The 18,545-nt window shown below is 40.0% G+C and overlaps 1 protein-coding gene across 6 annotated transcripts; it reads right to left on the bottom strand.

The window, feature by feature from the left end:
- Positions 1-620: 620 nt before the first annotated feature.
- Positions 621-18,175, bottom strand: CENPJ (centromere protein J). Of its 6 annotated transcripts, none has more exons than XM_027719245.2 (17): positions 18,017-18,175; positions 15,979-16,485; positions 13,911-14,034; positions 12,846-13,142; positions 12,113-12,257; positions 10,637-10,742; positions 8,729-10,346; positions 6,927-7,059; positions 5,973-6,138; positions 4,696-4,935; positions 3,992-4,091; positions 2,966-3,063; positions 2,197-2,295; positions 1,944-2,084; positions 1,725-1,809; positions 1,511-1,631; positions 621-958 (listed from the first exon to the last, which is right to left on the bottom strand). In XM_027719245.2, the coding sequence occupies exons 2-17, from the start codon at positions 16,354-16,356 to the stop codon at positions 766-768; spliced, it is 4,044 nt and encodes a 1,347-aa protein (XP_027575046.1). In that variant the 5' UTR covers positions 16,357-16,485; positions 18,017-18,175; the 3' UTR covers positions 621-765. The 6 variants fall into 6 exon arrangements, with proteins under 6 accessions (XP_027575046.1, XP_027575048.1, XP_039240265.1 ...); XM_027719247.2 differs by having other exon boundaries at positions 2,969-3,063; XM_039384331.1 differs by lacking the exon at positions 18,017-18,175 and adding an exon at positions 17,873-17,953.
- Between the last annotated feature and the right edge of the window lie 370 nt (positions 18,176-18,545).

The following is an 18,545-nucleotide window of genomic DNA, read 5'->3' as shown; positions in this document are numbered from 1 at the left end:
CACAGAAATGGAATTGGAGCAGCCAGCCTGGCAGCAACCCTTTTCTAGAGTAAGTACTGCAGAATTTTAAAAGACAAGTCAGCTTAAAAACATCTGTGAGGTGGGAGAACTGGATGAGATGACCTTTGTTAATTTTTTGGTGTTTCTGAGTAGCTTGGAGAATTAACTTGTCCCCCAGTCTCAACCTGTCCTAGCCTTATGAATATAGATGAGCAGTTTATAGAACAGATTTTGTGGTCTGTGAATGCTGTTGCCTCCTAACTGAGAGATGAAAAAAAAAATATTACAAAGGAAAATGAATAGCCTAAGGCTGACTGAATAGGAGTGCTGCCATTCATTTTTAAGTCAAACAGTAAGTAAACTGATACCCTTAATTCTGGCTCTTGGCTCTTAATTCTGGCCACCTGCTGTATTTCACCACAGCAGGAGTTAAAACAGCATGACTTGGATTGAGGAATCTTCTCTTAGATTGTCTAAAATAAGGTAATCTACAGCTGTTAGATTTCCTCTGACAGCTGATTTTAAAAAACAGCCTTTAAACCACACATGCCAGAATACTGAATCAATAAACTGCTCCTTAAAAGTTGGAATGGGAAAAAAAAATTGGCAAAACTCTGATGTAGCACTCACTTAAAAATAAATTTATTTTGTAAAAACTATAAACACTGTATATACACAACAAGCTTAAAGGGTTTTTGCTTCTTGTTTACAGAAATGTACATTATTTTTGCTGATGTCTTAACACTTCAGCAGTTTTGACACTGCCTACAACTTAGTGTCCATGATAATATTTCCATCCTTGTCCTTTACTCTGACTCTCCCAGAGCCATACTTTGTTTCCTGCTGTCCATTCATGTACACAGTCTTGACAGAACCATCTGGGTATTCCCGTCTCTTGAACTGTGATGTATGTAGTTCTCTCTGGCCATTATTGAACTCTATAGTTTTGCTTCCGTCTCTGCATTAAAGGGGAAAAAAAACAACCAATCCTTTGTAAGGATCAGACGTAGGCTTAAGATGAATCTCAGAACAGCAATTGTGCAAGCTTAAATGAAGTAAGAATTTTAACAAAATACAGTATTTGTGGAAAAATCTGTTAAATATCATCGCAGCTGGTCATACTCAAAAACCTGTTTCTGCAAAACTGACATGGCTTCTTGTGAGCCTCTACTGCTCTTTCTCTGCAATAAATCCATTGCTGCAACAATCCAAGAAAAGATTAAAACTGGATTTTTTGAGCACTGTCAGTCAGACCCACTTCCTAGTCCTGTTCTCCTGTGTTTTCTAGAATTACACACAAATCAGAAAAGTCTCCCAGGTCGGGACAATACGCTCAGGTATTCAGGCTTTGTCTCCTCCAGGCTACCAAAAGAAAAGCCCAAAAACTCAAGCAGTAAGTACATGTTCACAGTACAGTACATTCAAATGTAAACTGGTAGAACTAGATCTGTCACCATACAGTGCCCCTATCCCATCCCCAGGCCAGGGGACCCCAGAAGGGAAAGCTTACGGCTGAACACGAACAATGGTACCGTCTGGAAGGATACTTTCTTCTTGTCCATCTGTAAATAAGTTCTTAATAGTTTGATCAGGGAAGGTAATTTCCTTCTTGCCATCAGGATAATGCTTCTCTGAAATGTATTTTGAGACAAGATGCTTATTACACAAATACATAGATATCTATGGGCACTAATTCTGACAGGTGGGTTGGATGTTTTCTTTACCTATTTGTCCATTTGAAAACTGCAAGACCTCTAAGCCATCAGAGTATGTAGTATGTGTAGTCTTAGCATCAGCATAATAATAAATCTGCAGAAAACAGTTCAGATTTAACATAACTAGTAAGAAATTTTAAGTATGTGTTTACATGTATTTAATAAGTGTTTCTTTATATATGTTTAATAGATATTTATTGAAAAAGCCTGAAGATGCAGGATACATACCACTGTTTGATCAGGCATAACCTGCTTCACATCCCCATTGAAGAAGGTTATAGTTACAGTCTTTCCATCAGAACCCACTTTTTTCCATGTTCCATTGGGAAAAAATACGAGGTGACAGCCATTTTTCAAAACTTGCTCAACCTAATGAAAACGTTGCAGAGAGGTTAGTATTGAGCCATCATACTTTATGTTGTCATTCATCGTTCATAACAGCTGTCTTCCTTAATTTCAGAGTGCCAAGCTCTTATTTTACCTTTCCATCAGGATAAGCAGTTTCTCTCTCTATCTCTTCACTGCCCATATATGCAGGACCAGATGGTAGTGACACATGAGCTTCATTAGGAGAGATGTCCTTAGATGACAAAAAAACTAAATCAAGCTTTGTATACATTTTTTCCCCAGGCTGACAGGTATTTTAGGAAACAAGGAGCATTGTGGGAGGAAGACAAGTGTGGGAAGGCATAACCACAACCTGGAGTTTAAGCAATTCCTAGTATAATTCAAATGGTAAAACAGACTCAGACTCGGCAATAATTGGTTGACCCTGGTCAGCTGTAGTCTGAACTAAAGTGGAATTCAATGGTGTGTTGTAGCATGGTGCTCAGTTTCCTTAAGAAATCCACATTAAGGTATGAAATGATGAAGTTCCATAAAGCCTGAATGTTACCTACAGCAATTAATGTAAGAATTAATTCAACTACTTACAAGATCCTTGCACAGTTGCCCTACATGGAGCATATAAACACCCATCTTTTTTAACTTTCTTAAACAGTAAAACATTTTGCAAAATTCAAAAGAGCAAGAAATTATTAGTTTATTTTCTTTCCTGAGCCAAAGAATAATGCATCTACTAGATATAAGTAAAACACTCTTCATTGACTAGCCATTTTCTGGTATGACCGTAAAAGTTGAACATAAGAAGGTGAGTCAACAGCCTTATCTGTCACCCTCCAGATACTCATTTAAATACAAATAACATTTTCTTTTAGGCTTTTTCCTCCCCCTTAAAAATCAGGACTTACTACCATAAAAGTCTTAGAAGAATCTTCTAGTGCTGTTATTGTCTCAGAGTTGCTTCTGTCCTTAGCAGGTCCGGATGCAGGTGTTCTAGAAAGTTTTCCTACTCAGATACATGTAACAGTTAAATTGGACACTGAAATTAAAGTATGGTTTAAGTGTTACAATTATATATGAGGTCAAGTTGTACAGGACACCTACATTTCTTAAGTGCAGTAGTAACTGAAAGCAGCATATTTATTAAAAGAATCAGCATGTGCCAGTAAAAGAATCAGTCACTACCATTGCTTCTTGTGTCAGCAAGAATCTACAACTGAAGAATCATTGCAATAGGCATAAACACACTTTCTTCTCCTATTTCATCTCTGTAGATTTACAAAGGACTCCCTCCCCTCGCCCCAGGAATTTAGACAACATTTTTAGTTACGCCTTGTAATGAATAAAATAAGATTAATACAACCTTTTTAACAGTATTGCCCATATGATTATGGATCCTGATAACAGAAGATTCAGAAGAGACACAGCAGTTCCAATGCTCTCAACACAGTCATGTGGAAGTTAGGAAGAAATTCTTCACTGGGAGGGTGGTGAGACACTGGAACAGGTTGCCCAGAGAAGCTATGGATGCCCTACCCCTGGAAATGTTCAAGGCCAGGTTGGATGGGGCTTTGAGCAACCTGGTCTAGTGGAAGGTATCCCTGCCCATGGCCAGATGGTGGAACTAGATGATCTTTGAGGTCCCTTCCAACCCAAACTGTTCTATGATTCCATGATCTAATCAACAGCTTGGAGAACACAAATGATGAATGCCATTTTGGATTACAGAAAACACCTTCTGCTATGCTCCAGACCACCAAATATGACCAGAAGCATTTTCACTCTGAGATTGGTCTCATCACAGCTTTCTCCAGAATCCTACCCTATGCTCAAGCCCATTACTACTTTTGAGGTGGTGATGCACTCCACAAAGCAAAAATTCAGATTAGTTTTAAAGACTTAACAGAATTCTCTGATCAGAAAAACATTTTTACCTTTTGCCTGTGAATAACTTTTGCCATTCATTTTGCTGCACTTCTGTATTGGAAGAAGCAGAGATGCAGTTTGACTTTTGGAGCCTCTATTTGGTAGACACTAAAAGAAAGGGAGTATCTGTGGTTTATGTGACATAAAACTGTTCATACAGCATCAACAAAATTTATTGACCATATGACATGAAAGTTAGTGGAAGCTTTTTTCACCAACTATACATTTTTGAGACTTGGTCAGCAGAAAGGCTTATGTGATGTAGCCCAAGCTGCACTTTGGAGCTCTTCCTCCATCTGCTCCCTCACTACCAACAACTATGGAATGTTAATTTGGTGCAAGCAATCCAGAATAATAGTTACAGTTTCAAAACTTAATATAACTGCTTTAGACAGTTGTGAACTCCCTGCTTTTTGTGGTTGATCCTTAAGGGGCAGAAGGTCGCAGGTTAGACCCCACCAATGATTTTTCTCTTATAACTGCATAATTTTGAATTTCTAAGATGAGTTCCTCAACAAAAGGGATGTTGCACATTGTGAACATTCACATCTGGAAAGAATGTGACATTAGCAAAATTCTCTGTCACCACTACTGTAGTCCCCACATTAGTAAATTAAACAGCTAAGTTGTAGCTATTGGAATCCAAGTATATGACACAAAACCCATGAGTATTCACACAGATATATGTAAAACACCAAAATTAATAACGTACAGATTCTGCTCTTTTTAAAGCCATCGCAGAGTTTTCTATTTTCCTCTTGCTTCCAGCAGCTTCTGTTTTCTTCCAGGCTTCTAGACGGAACTTCTCCATAATTTTGACTTCTTCTTTTAGCTCCAAATTCTCATTTACTAAAGCTTCTATTTGATCTTTCAGGCGCCGATGGGTAGTTGACCATTTTGCCTCTTTTCGTTTTAAATCTTCCTGTAACTCTGCAATCTGTTGTTTTAAAGCCTTAGAAAAATGCACATTTAAAAATTAAAGAGCTTTCATTTTTTAATATATCAAAATATTTTTTTAATTTCTAATAGAAATACAAGCACACAAAAAAGGCATAAGAGTGGCAAAAAAGTAAGGTTAACTTAGTAGTGCAGAGGGTGAAAGACAGGAGAAGTTTTCTTCCCTGAAAGAGATTTACTTTAGACTACCAACTTTATAAGCTCAACTTCTATCACAGTAATTGTTTTTATTGCTCTCTTGGCATCCTTTACACTTAATAGATTGGCCATACAAATACACTTGAGACAAACATCCAATCATTAAGGCTACCCTTGACAGGGCCCTTCAAAAATCTTGGCACAGGAAAAACAAGGGAGGACACAGTCACACAAAACACACGTAAATCTGCACAGTCAGTTCAGTCTTTTGAAGTAAGGAAAATGTGTAGGGAAGGACGAGGGAAATCCCTGTGTGGTGCTTAATGTGACTTGTCTGTACATCTCATACACGATACATACTGACAAGGAAGGAACAAACAATCTCTGATACCAGAAGATGAAAAATGTAACTCTGAAAATTGTAGAAGATCACTACATCGACTGTACAACATTAAGAATAAAACTGTGCAGTTCTACTTTGCATTTTGATCCACTACCATGAATAAAAACTTACAAACTTAATATTTTAACTCTGGTAATTTTGTTTCAAAGTTGAAGATCATTCTATCACAGTCGCGAGCAGTTTTTACTATGGAAATGTGACAAAAAGATTTGCTTGTTAGGAGTTTTTGCCTTAAAAACCATCAAACAACCTTGTGAAGACTGTAGTTTTCTTCCTCAATTAGAATGATTTAGATTGGAAAAAACCTTCAAGATCATGGAATCCAACTGTAAACCCAGCACTGCCAAGTCCACCCCTAACCCATGTCTGCTACCAGTTCCCATCTTGGAATCACTTGTAAACTTTCAACTAAGTTACAACTTAGTTGTTGACTGCCTTTAATTGAATTTCCATGTTCCTGTGTGGACTAGAAGAATAATACGTTCTTATACCTGAATTTCATCACGTTCTTTTTTATCTGGAATTGCTCTAGCTTCTGCAGTATATTTTTCAAAAACTTTGCGCTCCTTTTGCAGTTTTTTCATTTCCTTTTTTTTATATTCTTCTATTTCAGCCAGTTCTTGGGCTTTCTGCTGCTCAAAGTCTGCAATTTCTTTCCTATAATTATGAAACAAAGTTGTTGTTTTAGCCCAAATCTACTTCAAATCTGGATTTTAAGAAAAACAATGAAGACTCAGTATTTTGTGGTCATTGATTCCAACCCAACATCTATTACCTCCAGGAAGACTTACCTATAAATGGTATTACTTATTTAAGGAGTAAGAATTATCACACAGTTAGTGTTTGGAGTCCAACAATTTATATTTTTATATCTTCTAGTCACAAAAGTTATCCTGAATTTAGAAAAGATTTGGCTAAATATTCCATTCCTTTAAAAGTACCAGGGAAAAGAATCTGCCAATAGCAGAAGGTCACAAATCAAACATCAGCCAAAGACACAATATACTGTTTCCAAACAAAAATGGCTGTGGTAGGAACAGGTGTGCCACATTTAAGTCATCAGAGGCAATTATTCTACTCTGTATGTTGCTTATAAATGCCCCAGTACAAATTAAAAGATTCTCAGTTTGTACAAACATCCAATCCAAAGCAAAAGCATCAGTCATGTTAGTGTGAAGATCAGTTCTGCAAGACCAATTTAGGACTGTGTTATCCCTCAGAACAAAAGTACACAAATTCTCTCAAGTATAACTTTTAATGGTAACATATTAACCTAGCAGAGATTCTTAATACTATAATTTCTGTCTAAGTCTCTTGACTAATCTCCACTGTAACTGATACACATGAATTGTTTACCTGTGCTGTTGGTAACTAACTGGACATCGTGACAGTGTGCAACACACTATGTAAGTGAATGCAACCAAAATGTTTAATTTAAAAATTACCTGATATTTGCCAAGGCCTGCTCTCTTTCTTCACGGAGTTTACTTAGAGTTGTGTTTTCAGCTCGGAATCTCTCTATTTCAGTTTCCAATTCAGTGAGTCTCTCTCTCAGTAGCTGGGATGGAACAGTATTTCCTGTCAAAGCACAGCCAGATGCACGTTATCTAAGCAGCATCCATAAGACTGAAGAAAACAATTATCACATACCAGCTTAAAAATTGTAAAAAAAAAAAAAAAATATTTTAGAGACAGTAGTAACATTGTAAACTCTTCTACTTATTCAAATAACACAGAAGTTAACGTTTTAAAGCATTCTGTATTATTTACTGAAGTACCTCAAATATTGAGTAGATCTATCATCCCTGTAGTACTTTTAAGTATTGAATACAACGGTCATCTTCATAGAACTAACATATATTTGGAACTGGATGTGAAGGGCTTCACATCAAACCAGAGAAATAAAATGAAGGCATAAGAGTATAATGAATGTACATGGTAAATGTGTATGTATATGTACATACTATATATATGCACCAGTATGAAGGCATATCAAATAGGAAAGTTTACGGTTGTAAGTTTTTTCAAGTTTTACTTACAACAATGTCTGCTCACACTCAACACTGATGTGAAATCTCTTGCAGAGGCTGATAATAGGAAGGTTTTTTGTGGGCTTTTTTGCCATCCCAGTTTGCTGTTCAGTCCCTACTTAACAATCCCAGGGTTTTAATAGTCTGAGTATGCAACATAAGAGCCTAAATACTGATGTTGCAGTGTAGACAGTTACCTCGTTCATCCTTAAATACTCTCAAATTCTGTAAAAAAACCCCTACCCCTCTTCCTGAAACATCTAGCAGGTACCTTTAAACAACCCTACACAATCCATTCTCCAGAAAACAGTAAGTAGAAGTAGCAGCTTTCCTATGAATCACAGAATATTCTGAGTTGGAAGGGACCCACAAGGATCATTGAGTCCAACTCCTGGCCCTGCACAGGACAATCCAAAAAATCACACCATGTGCCTGAGAGCACTGTCCAAACATTTCTTGAACTTTGTCAGGCTTGGTGCTGTGACCATTTCCATGCAGAGCCTGTTCCAGTGCCCCACAACCCTCTGGGTGAAGAACCTATTCCCAGTATCCAACCTCAACCTCCCCTGACACAACTTCAAGGCCATTCCCTTGGGTTCTATCACTGGTCACCACAGAGAAGACATCAGTGCCTCTCACAAGGAAGTTGTAGACAACAATGAGGTCTCTCCCCAGTCTCCTCCAGGCTGAACAGACCAAGTGACCTCAGCCACTCCTCATACGGCTTCCCCTCAAGGCCCTTCACCATCTTGGTTGCCCTCCTTTGGACACTCTCTAATAGCTTGTGTTGTGGTGCCCAAAACTGCACACAATATTCAAGGTGAGCCTGCCCCAGTGCAGAGCAGAGCGGGACAATCCCCTCCCTCGACCAGCTGGCGATGCTTTGCCTGATGCCCCCCAGGACAGGGTTGGCCCTCCTGGCTGCCAGGGCACTGCTCACTCATATTCAGCTTGCTGTCAACCAGGACCCCCAGGTCCCTTTTTGCAGCACTGCTTTCCAGCATCTCAAATTATAGTCATTCTGCAATCTGCATAATCATCAGACCTGGCATCAGACACGCAACCAGAGATGTAAGGGGAGAATAGGGCCATTCCCTGCAGCAGAAGTCTGTACTTCCACCCTTTGGTGCAATGTCAGGTTGCAGCTTAAGCGCTAGAAGGAAAGGCTTGTAATATATGTCCTCTTCAACATTTCCTACCAGTTGCTGTTCTCTCACCTCCTGGATCCTGTTCCACATTCGATTTGGTTTCACGTTCCAAGTGACAGCCTGCCTTCTGTTTCGGTTTCAGTGAAGGAAACAGTTTCATCATCAGGTTTGATACAGGAGGTCCATTTGAATCACTGTCCACTGCAGACTCTTTGGACATTTCATCTGCTTTCTTTGAGGCAACTTTTCTCTTTATTGCTTTATCTGGGACAGGTGAATCATTCTGTCTGGAAAAGTCCATCTGCGAAGGTATTCTAGTGTATTTTTCAGGTAAATCACTGCTAACATAATTTTCATCAAGATCACTCCATGTTCTTTCATCATCAAATTCAAACTTACTCCTCCTTAAACATGACACACTTCTGTGATCATCTGTAGCTCCTCTAATCTTTTGCTTTGACAGTGCACTGCAATCTTTGTCTGACAAGCCAAGGTCAGCATCTCCATTTATGCTTTCTTTGCTGATGTCTGTAACAGAACTTCCACAATCAAAAAATTCCGGATCACTTTCTCTATGGCTCACAAAGGATGTCTTAGCATCCTTGTCGTCATGCTTCAATGTGGCCTCAAATCTACTCTCAGAATCTGTAGTAGTATCACCGCTGCCCTCATCTTCATTTACAATCCAGTGATTACTTTTTAAAGCAGGAGCTGTTTTCACAGAAGAAGCTGAAAATATTACATTGTCTGTTTTATTCAATGGATCCTTCATTCTAGAATCTGCTCCTGAATTTGAGACTGAGTGCATAACTGGGCTATTATGTATATTTTCCTGTGCTATGCAGTCTGCCCTTTCATTTTTCTCATTTGTGAGTTCAACAGCCAGCACCTTTACTTGCTGCTGTTTTGCCTTTATAGGGGTAGAAGACATTCTACGGCCTTTTAAAGTTTGCAGATCTCGATCCAAGACCCTTTGCACAAATGAGGAATTACTTGAGAAAGATAATTCATCTGCAGCTTGTTCTAGAAACAAAAACTCATCTAATTCTAGAGTCTCTTTTTCTTTTTCTTTTTCCCAGTTCTCCAGCTTATTCTGAAATGAAATTTCAAAAGATAGTTCTGAATCTTTTACAGGGTGACCTATAGTATGTTTAGAATTAGAGAAGGCACTGGCCAGCTCTTGAGACAACTGAGACTTTTCTGTGCCAGGCAATTTGTCTTTGATTTTGCCAGTATTAGACTTAGCAAATTCTACTCTGTTCTCTTTATTTTCTGTTTTGTTATTAATTTCTGATGCATAATAATCTCTCATCTGTCCATCATAATTTTTTCCTGATTGCATTTTTGTTTCTAATGGCAAGATATTTTCTCCATTGTGATTCCTGAGTACCACCATCTTCTGAATAGGGCAATGTTTTGCTTTATTGGGGTGGTTGTATTTTTTACACGGTGCAAAAGGATTTTCAGAAACCAGTTCTTTGCCAGGAGGCATAGTTTTCTTCTGTGTTTGTGATCTGTCCACTTTAATAACATTTCTGTCATCTGAAGCCCTTTGTTGAAGTTTTGAGGTGTTTTCTCCGAGTTTTGTAATTTTAGATTTGGCATTAGTGAATCTTGTTAAGCCTTCTCCTCTTTTCAGGAAGGGTCTTTTGGTCACTGGTTTTTGAACAGCTGATCCATTTGTCTCCTGAAAATGAGTAAAGAAAAGTAAACCACAAAATGTTAAAAAGCTCCTCACACAGTATGAAGATTTCTTCAAATAAACCTCACATTAGAGTAGGAATTTAGATGGTACATTTCTGCTGGATTTCTAAAGACTTAAACAAGTGGAGTATTTGACACTTGCTGTTTTATTTTTAGGAATGCAACATGTTAGCTTTCAATACCAGCATGTACCCTGTACATTTTTAAGCACCTATCACATCTTGACACAAAACAGAAAGAAGAATAAAGTTTTTAAAAATATTAATAAATAACCTGCAACTTCTGGTTTTGCTCCAAACGCTGCTCTTCTAGTTGTATCTGTTCTTCCAAGAATTCTTCAAAGGTCTGTTTCTTCTCATGTATTGCAGCTTTAATAGGTCTAGTGTAATTAAAGAAAAAATATATAAAATAAGCCTATAACAACTCTTATAATTCTCTATAAAATAAATGTGTTTAACATCACTGCTATTCAAAGACCTAAGGTGTAATGCATAAAAGATGACAAATCATGAGGTGTTTCAGTCATTAGGTTAATCTGAGAAATGCACTTTAACACTACATGTTTATCTTTTGAGAAACAGTTTATCAAACCCCTGTAACAGTTAATACACATATATAAAATATATTGTATGCAGGTTTTGGGTATCTTTCACTTTTCCTCTCTCTACAGGTCTGCAGGTCCCTGTCAGGACCCTGCTCCAGCACGGGCCTCCCACGGGGTCACAGCCTCCTCCAGGTATCCACCTGCTCCAGCATGGGTCTCCTCCACAGGCTGTAGGTGAATCTCTGCACCCCTGTGGACCTCCATGGGCTGCAGGGGCACAGCTGCTGCACCATGGTCTGTACCACGGGCTGCAGGGGAACCTCAGCTCTGGTGCCTGGAGCACCTCCTGCCTCTCCTTCTGCACTGGCCCTGGTGTTTATACTGTTGTTCACATGTTCTCCACTCTTCTCTGGCTGCAATTTCATTTGCACAGTAACTTTATTTCTTCTTAAGTATGTTATCACAGAGGTGTCACTGTCATCCTTGATGGGCTCAGGCTTGGCCAGGGGCAGGTCCATCCTGGAGCCAGATGGCATTGGTTCTACCAGACATAGGGGAAGCTTCCAGCAGCTTCTCACAGAAGCCACCCCTTAGCCCCCCACTACCAAAACCTGACCACATACATGAGAAGGCTTCTGCCACAAGCACTGTCATTAGTTCTTAGCCATATACAGACATTTCACAGAATCACAAAATGGTTTGAGTTGGAAAGGACCTTAAAGATCATTCAGTTCCAACCCCCCTGCCACGGGCAGAGACACTTTTCACTACTCCAGGTTGCTCAGGGCTCCATCCAAACTGGCATTTAACATTTTAAACAATCTGTGACTAAAAGGTCACAGTCACACTCCTCCTTCATGTTTACTACTTTCAGCACCTAACAGTGGATAGGAGGTTGTAATAAACTGGGAACAATAATTATAACTGCTTATATACTGAGCTATACTAAAACATGCTTCTAAGCTGGCATTACCCCAGGTTGCACACACACCTCTTCCTCCAATACACAACATCACATCTTTTACAGCACAAGCAATTTCAAGCAAGAGCCTTTCTTATTACAGGTCACCACAGTATCCAGAAAACTTGAATCCTTGGTTGAGAAAGCTACATAAGTTGCGAGTATCAGACTCTTCTAATCAGGACTCAGAATTCAACCAAACTTGTGTTATTGATAAGAACTGGGTAAGCATGGTCTGAATTACCTTTCCTCTGTATTAGTCCGCAAATGTTCACCTCCGCTGGAATTTTCAGAGAGATCTGCAGTTCCCACACATAAAGAATCAATGTGATTATCTTCACTCTCCATTAATAGTTCCATCTTTTTTTCTGGACACCACATGTTTTTTCCTATGAAAGTAACAGAATTTTCTTTTTCTCCCAACAACAAATCAGTTTTCAGCACATACTTTAACCAGCATTCAGGTCAGATTAAAACCAGAAGGCAGCTTCATGGCAACGTCATCTTAATTCCTACACAAAATAGTCCTAAGATTTCCCCAAATTAATTTTTATTTGAATTTGCACTTTCTTTTTAAGGGAACATCCAATTATGCATTAAAAAAATTCCACAGACTTTAAATAATCCATTCTGATTGTTTATCTTCTTTGCTATTGTTAATGTATGGCTTAAAAAAATAAGTGGACAAATTCTGATGTGTGCTCTACTGAAGAGCTCTCTTATCAAGCTTCTGTTTCCCACATATGTATGTATAAATTGAGAAGAATTTGATTTTTGTCTCATACTGCTTTTAACAAAGCTCCCATGGACAACAACAGGAACACTCTGAGGTTTGTAAGCTGTCAGTAAACCAACCAATAAATCAAGTAAACCAACAAAAATCAGAAGATCTTCAAAATAAGCAGTATAAAATTATGCTCAGTAACTATAAGGGGAAAATAACCCACCACCAATTTATCTTTCTATAAATGACTAACCAGTAATGTATTTGTCTTCCTTGTTGTTCAAACAATTTGGCCTTTTCATAGGCACACATGGACCTGGCTTTTCACAGGCAGACACTTCTGAAAGACTGTTCTTCAAAGATGAGGTGCATTCTTTGTTGTTTAACTTTGGTAAAGAATCATTGTCTTGTGTATATGAAGCAACAATCGGAGCATGAGTTCTGTCTTCAAAGATATTCTGATATCCAGATGATGGCAATTGGAGTAAAGTTGTTAAGCCTGAAGAATGCCCAGGTCTTAGCTTTTGACTTTCAGCTGTTAGAGCATAGCCTTGAAATTAGAAGAAAAAAATGGCTGTGTCATTGTATTTGTATTACAACACTACTGTTCCACAGGAGAAAAGAAATGGCACTGAGGAACAAGACTGATCACCCAGTCTCCATTCTTACATTACTGATCAAGAATAAGTGACTAGGCAATCTTGCTTTTGCTGTCCTAAGATAAGCCCTAAATGAAGTGTCTCAGAAAATCATTTAAATCAGGTTGGACTGATACTGCCAAGAGAAGAAAATACCACTACTCAACTCTAAAAGCTTTTTCCAGCCAAGAACTGTCCCCTCTCTGTGCACACAGCAAACAAGACTGGAAAATTGATACAGGTTACAAGTGTTTGTTTTTAAATACAGATCAGCTTTCTAGTCTAGTTCAGATCATTACCTGAACACGATGTGCGTGAACACAAACACTGGGGAACTTCATTTGGCTACACTGCAAGTTTAAAGCAATCAAAAGTACTGTGAGAAACAGCTAATCAGAAAGGAAAGTAACTTTGTTTTACACATCATAGTGCATATTGATCAAGTTACAATTACAGTTGGCATTTTATAAAAACAGGACGGTATTCCTTCGACAGCAGCACTCAATTTTTCAGGCACTGAAGCAATGCAACATTTATCCTTGACTAATCAAGTCAAAGATGAAGACTAATCAAATCTTAAGATGAAGAACACAGAATACACTTTAAGATTTTAACTGGAAAATGAGATTAAATTTTTCAGTTTATTCGAAGTATGTCATGTGCTTTTTTTCTCAACTTACCAAGAGCTGCTGTCTGGCCAGACACCATGCTAAGTAGCTTCTGCTGCTCTTCCATTAGCCATTGAAGTTGCTCCATCTGTTGTTTCTTTAGCTGTTCCTGTTTCTGTCGTTGCAATTCCTTCAGCTTTTCAAACAAAAAAATAAATGTATTAGAGGCTAGGTTTATTTAGAATGTGCCACAGGATTAGCAGCATCAAGACAGCAAGTATTTATTGTTTTAAAGATGCTCCATTAGGCCAGTGTAACAGAGAAAATTAAGAATTTTTCTATCTAAGAATACACATGCTATTTCCACTTTGCACAATTAACAGTTCCACTAGTCTTTAACTGACCAATCTGCAAAAAATAGAAATCAGAACATTCATTTCTACTGCATGGGAAAAACATTTCAATCCTGCTCTTTCAATGTCAACTTCTACTATGCTGTGTTTTTATTAAAGTATTAAATACTTCATAATAATTAAAGCTTTAGAAAAAGTGGATTTTTTTCTTTCCTCTCTCCAAGGTCTCAGTTACAGTGAACAATACTGATGCAAAGGAACAAGAGAGGGGAAAGAGCACTGAGCAACATTAAGACTCATGAAGCTACTTGAAAAAAAAAAAAGAATTAAAATGCTGATTAAATTCAGTAATCCAATCTTCATTTTCTTGTGCAGCAGGAGTCCCTGGCCCTGCCTCAATACCAACTTTGAGGATCATACGAAGGCAGGGCATTCTGTATGCTACCAAACCACAGCAATGGGTGGTGGTGAGCCTCTGTGTCCATCTTTGTATCTCTCACCCATACATATGTGCTAGTTCCAGCTCCTCCAAAGGAAAGGTCTGATGAATTCCTTCCACAGATCAACAACTGGACCACAACTGTCATTCAACAGGTAAGAAAAAAAATTCCCTTGAATTTCCCTTGTAGTCCCAGTATAAACAGAAGGCACTATGCAAGTAGAAGTTGTGAGCTAGTGATCAAGATCCAAAGATCACCTGAGTCTCATCTCCAACCCCTTCACTTACTAAATTAATCATACCTGTTCTGATAATAATATCCTCAGAAAACCAAACTGAAAAAAATCTCATGCTGTGACAAGCATCAGATTATTTTTTTGTTAGAGATTGTCAATAACTTAAGATACCAATTAACCAGCTAATATTTGTCATTTAGCCACTGACTGATACTGCTGACAATATTTAAAAAGTGAATAAATATCTTCCTATCATGTAAAATACAGGACAAAACTTTTATAGCACCAGGAAAGTTGTGGAATTCTACTCTAGAGACACACTCTCACTCTCTCTCTCTCTCCAGTTGAGTGAACAGACACAGAGATTAGTGACGATGTAGCTGCTGGCAGAGTGGACAAGGAGGTAAGAGAGTTCTTAATCCTTAACAGTAAGATCTATTAAAGTGCTGCTGAACACTTTCAGCTAACACAATTTGTATCTATTAATTGGGAAGAGCTATAAGCACACATACAGACACTTACAGTGGATTACCTGACATTCTTGCATTAGAAAAAAAAGGTAAGTAACATCACAGCATTATGATTCCAGATCTTTTTGTCCTGATGTCTTGGATACTTTAGCACATTCAACACTAACAACTCTCTTCATCTAAACGGAACCAGGTATATCAGTGTTCACACCTACTTTGAGAACTAACAAAAGATGTTGCTATAGATACAAGAACATACAACTTCACTACGTTGTGAATACTTGTGGTGAAATACTACCACTGTAATGACCAGCACCCCATTTCCACAGCTTCAAGTGAAGAAACAATGGGACATTGTAAAACTGTGTGCACCTTTAAAGGTAAAATGATTTTGAGAACAATTTAGCTTTAAACTGGAACCCGCACCACCTGGAAACAATGGCAGTTAGACTCTCTGTAACTGCACATCATGAGGAGGACAACAACTTTTATGTGCACGTAACCGTAACTTAGGACTTGCTCTTTAAGCTTGCTGTGATCTATACATTGCAAGGAGTTTGCTTACTTCCAGACATGACAAATCATCTGCAGGAAAAAACTAAATCTTAATTGGTGTACGTCAAGGAACTCTAGGACTTTTACCTGTTCAAGCCTTTTTAAGAGTGGGTCACTGTAATCGGATTTTTTCTGACCATCCACTTCACCACAGACAAAGTCTGGTTTAGAGCTTTCCACATTACATGCTGTTGCTGGAAAAGATGTTCCAGTGCTGTACTGCTGAAGTGTATGAGAGCTGCCAGACTCTTCACACAGGGAGTCATCACTTACAGAACAGGTGTCTGAAAGATGCAACACTTCGGCAGGTAAAGCTGTGATATTTTCAGGTCCAGGTAACAAATTTTCTTTCTTGAAGTTCAAACCTGTAAAACTAGGATCTAACAAGACTCCAGCACGGGAACTATTGAACATCCAATGTGCAATGAAGTTCTGTTCACCACTCGGATTTTCAACAGTTGGCATCTCGTAAATGGTACTCCACTTTCTTTGCTGATTAGCATTAACATAACAATGTTACGTTAGGTAGGGTTAGGACAATATAAATTTCAAAGTTCCAGGTACTTGGTATGGACAGTTATCTACTTTTAGCACCTAAAAATTAAGCAGATAAACAAAATAAGAAATCTACAATAACAGATTCCCAGTAAGCTACCCTCTTTTAACCAATCTGGTGTATTTATAAAAATACGTCACAATCAATAGAAAGCATTTGGACAAGAAGTAACAAACACTTTCTGTGCAGAATATAAACATAATCCAACTCTTAATCGTCTTATTTGAGTGCAGTTGATATAATTTCAAATACTACAATGCTGTGTATATTATTCTCTTCAGTAGTACAGAGAAAGATTCAGAATTTCCTTTAAACACTTACAACAAAAGAAGACAGGTGATGAGTTGAAAGATTTCCCCCACAGGACATTCATATTAATGCAAAGTTTCAAATATGCCCGTCTAAATACAAACATTTTACTACCTATATTTCAATTCAACTCTATCATTTTTTTGTATTCCTTTGTTTCTCATGGAAACTCTACAACCATGCTGCCTGTTAGCTTCTTTATCCCAAAAACTTACTTTTTTTTTTTTTTTTTGTAATCCATCCAAAAGAAAGTTTGAAGACTGCAACATATCCTAAAAGTACCATAAACCATGAATGAATTCAGGTAGGGAGGAGACGCAAAGTGACTTCCTCACTTAGGAAGAAAAAGAGACAGAACTGCTGCCGATGACAGTGTGGCAGCAGGAGCCGGGCCACTCCGCCCTGCTATCTCAAACTAGCCGCAGGGCAAGTAACCCTCTGCTTGTGCATATGGTGTGTCAGGGGAAACACAGAGGAAAGAAGGGGCAGGGGACAAAGCACAGGCAACCACAGCAGCCCAGGCTCAACAGTCCTGGTGATCATGAAATAACTCCATAAAGCTTCCTTGTTCCCAAGGGATCAGTTCATGTCAGCTCTCACTTAAGTTTCCTACTGTAAAAAGGCTTATGCTTCCAAGCAGAGTTTGAAAGCACGACTGGGAGAAACAGCGCAATTCCCTTATTGAGATGTTTTCCGACTGCCTTCTGTTTTGTGACGCTACGGGAAGTTTCCCAGTGAGGTGCAGATTCCTGCAGAGGCAAATTCAAGCCCTCAAGGTCCACGGTCTGTTTTACCCGTCACCTTTCGGACACCCTCTGGGGGCCGCCTGCCAGTCTGAATCTTCCCAGGAAGTTCACGGCAGCAGCACCTTCCGGAGGTGCCAACCGCAGGAGCTGGCAGGGATCAGGCCGACCCGTACCGGGAAGGAGAGGAGGGACAAAGGAATCCCCGCAAAGGTCGACAGTGGGGAGACGAGCACAGCCACGTTCCTCAGCCGAGCCGAGGGGTCGGGCCCGGCGCCCTCCTTCCCTCACGGACACGGATACCGCCCTCACACAGGACGCCCTAAGTGCTCCCACAGCGCCCGCTGCTCCCCCGGCCCCGAAGCACCCGCACCACGACAGCTCCGACCCGCGGCCCCTCGCAGGTAGCGGGGCGGCAGCCCCAGCCCCGGCCCCGGCCCTGGCGCCGGCGCCGCTCCTCACGGTGGTCCCGCAGCCGCGCCGTCCCGGCCGCCAGCCCTCTCCTTCGATTACAAACCTGCCGCCATCGCACAGCCTCCCGGCGCCACAGGCGGGCACCGCCCCGGCGCGCGGCACGCTGGGAGCTGTAGTTCGAAGGCCGTGGATCCGCCCGGCGGCCGGGCCGGGAAGGCAGGGGTTTGGGACTACAGCTCCCGAGAGCCCCGCGGAGAAGAGGCCGTTAATAGGCATCAACAGCGAAAGCTCTGCCCGGCTCCTGTCCGGGGATGTCGGGGCGGGAAGTGGCGGCGGGATTCGCTCCGGAGCTGGGACTGCTCCTGGCTTCCGAAGGCGTTCCGCGGGTCCAGGTGACTCTCGGGTCCTCCCCGATGACAGCCCTTTGGGGGGCGGAGCGGAATGTATCTTGGGTCAGCGCCGCTCTGCTGCTGGGATGAAGCTGCCGGAGTGAGACTTCCAGCGTGCTGTTCCTGCGGTTACTCACACATTTTAAACTTGAAATAGCGGCAGGAACGCAAAGATAAGTGGGCAAAAAGCAACCCCCGGCTCCCCAACGTTTTGTGCTTTAGGCATGCTTTTACTGAGCGAAA

This window comes from Pipra filicauda, unplaced genomic scaffold (assembly GCF_003945595.2).
Source record: "Pipra filicauda isolate LSUMZ 115617 unplaced genomic scaffold, ASM394559v2 scaffold346_size766342_pilon, whole genome shotgun sequence".
NCBI classification, from domain to species: Eukaryota; Metazoa; Chordata; class Aves; order Passeriformes; family Pipridae; genus Pipra; species Pipra filicauda.
Note: the sequence above shows the minus strand (reverse complement) of the source record. Positions and strands in the feature narration are given on the sequence as shown.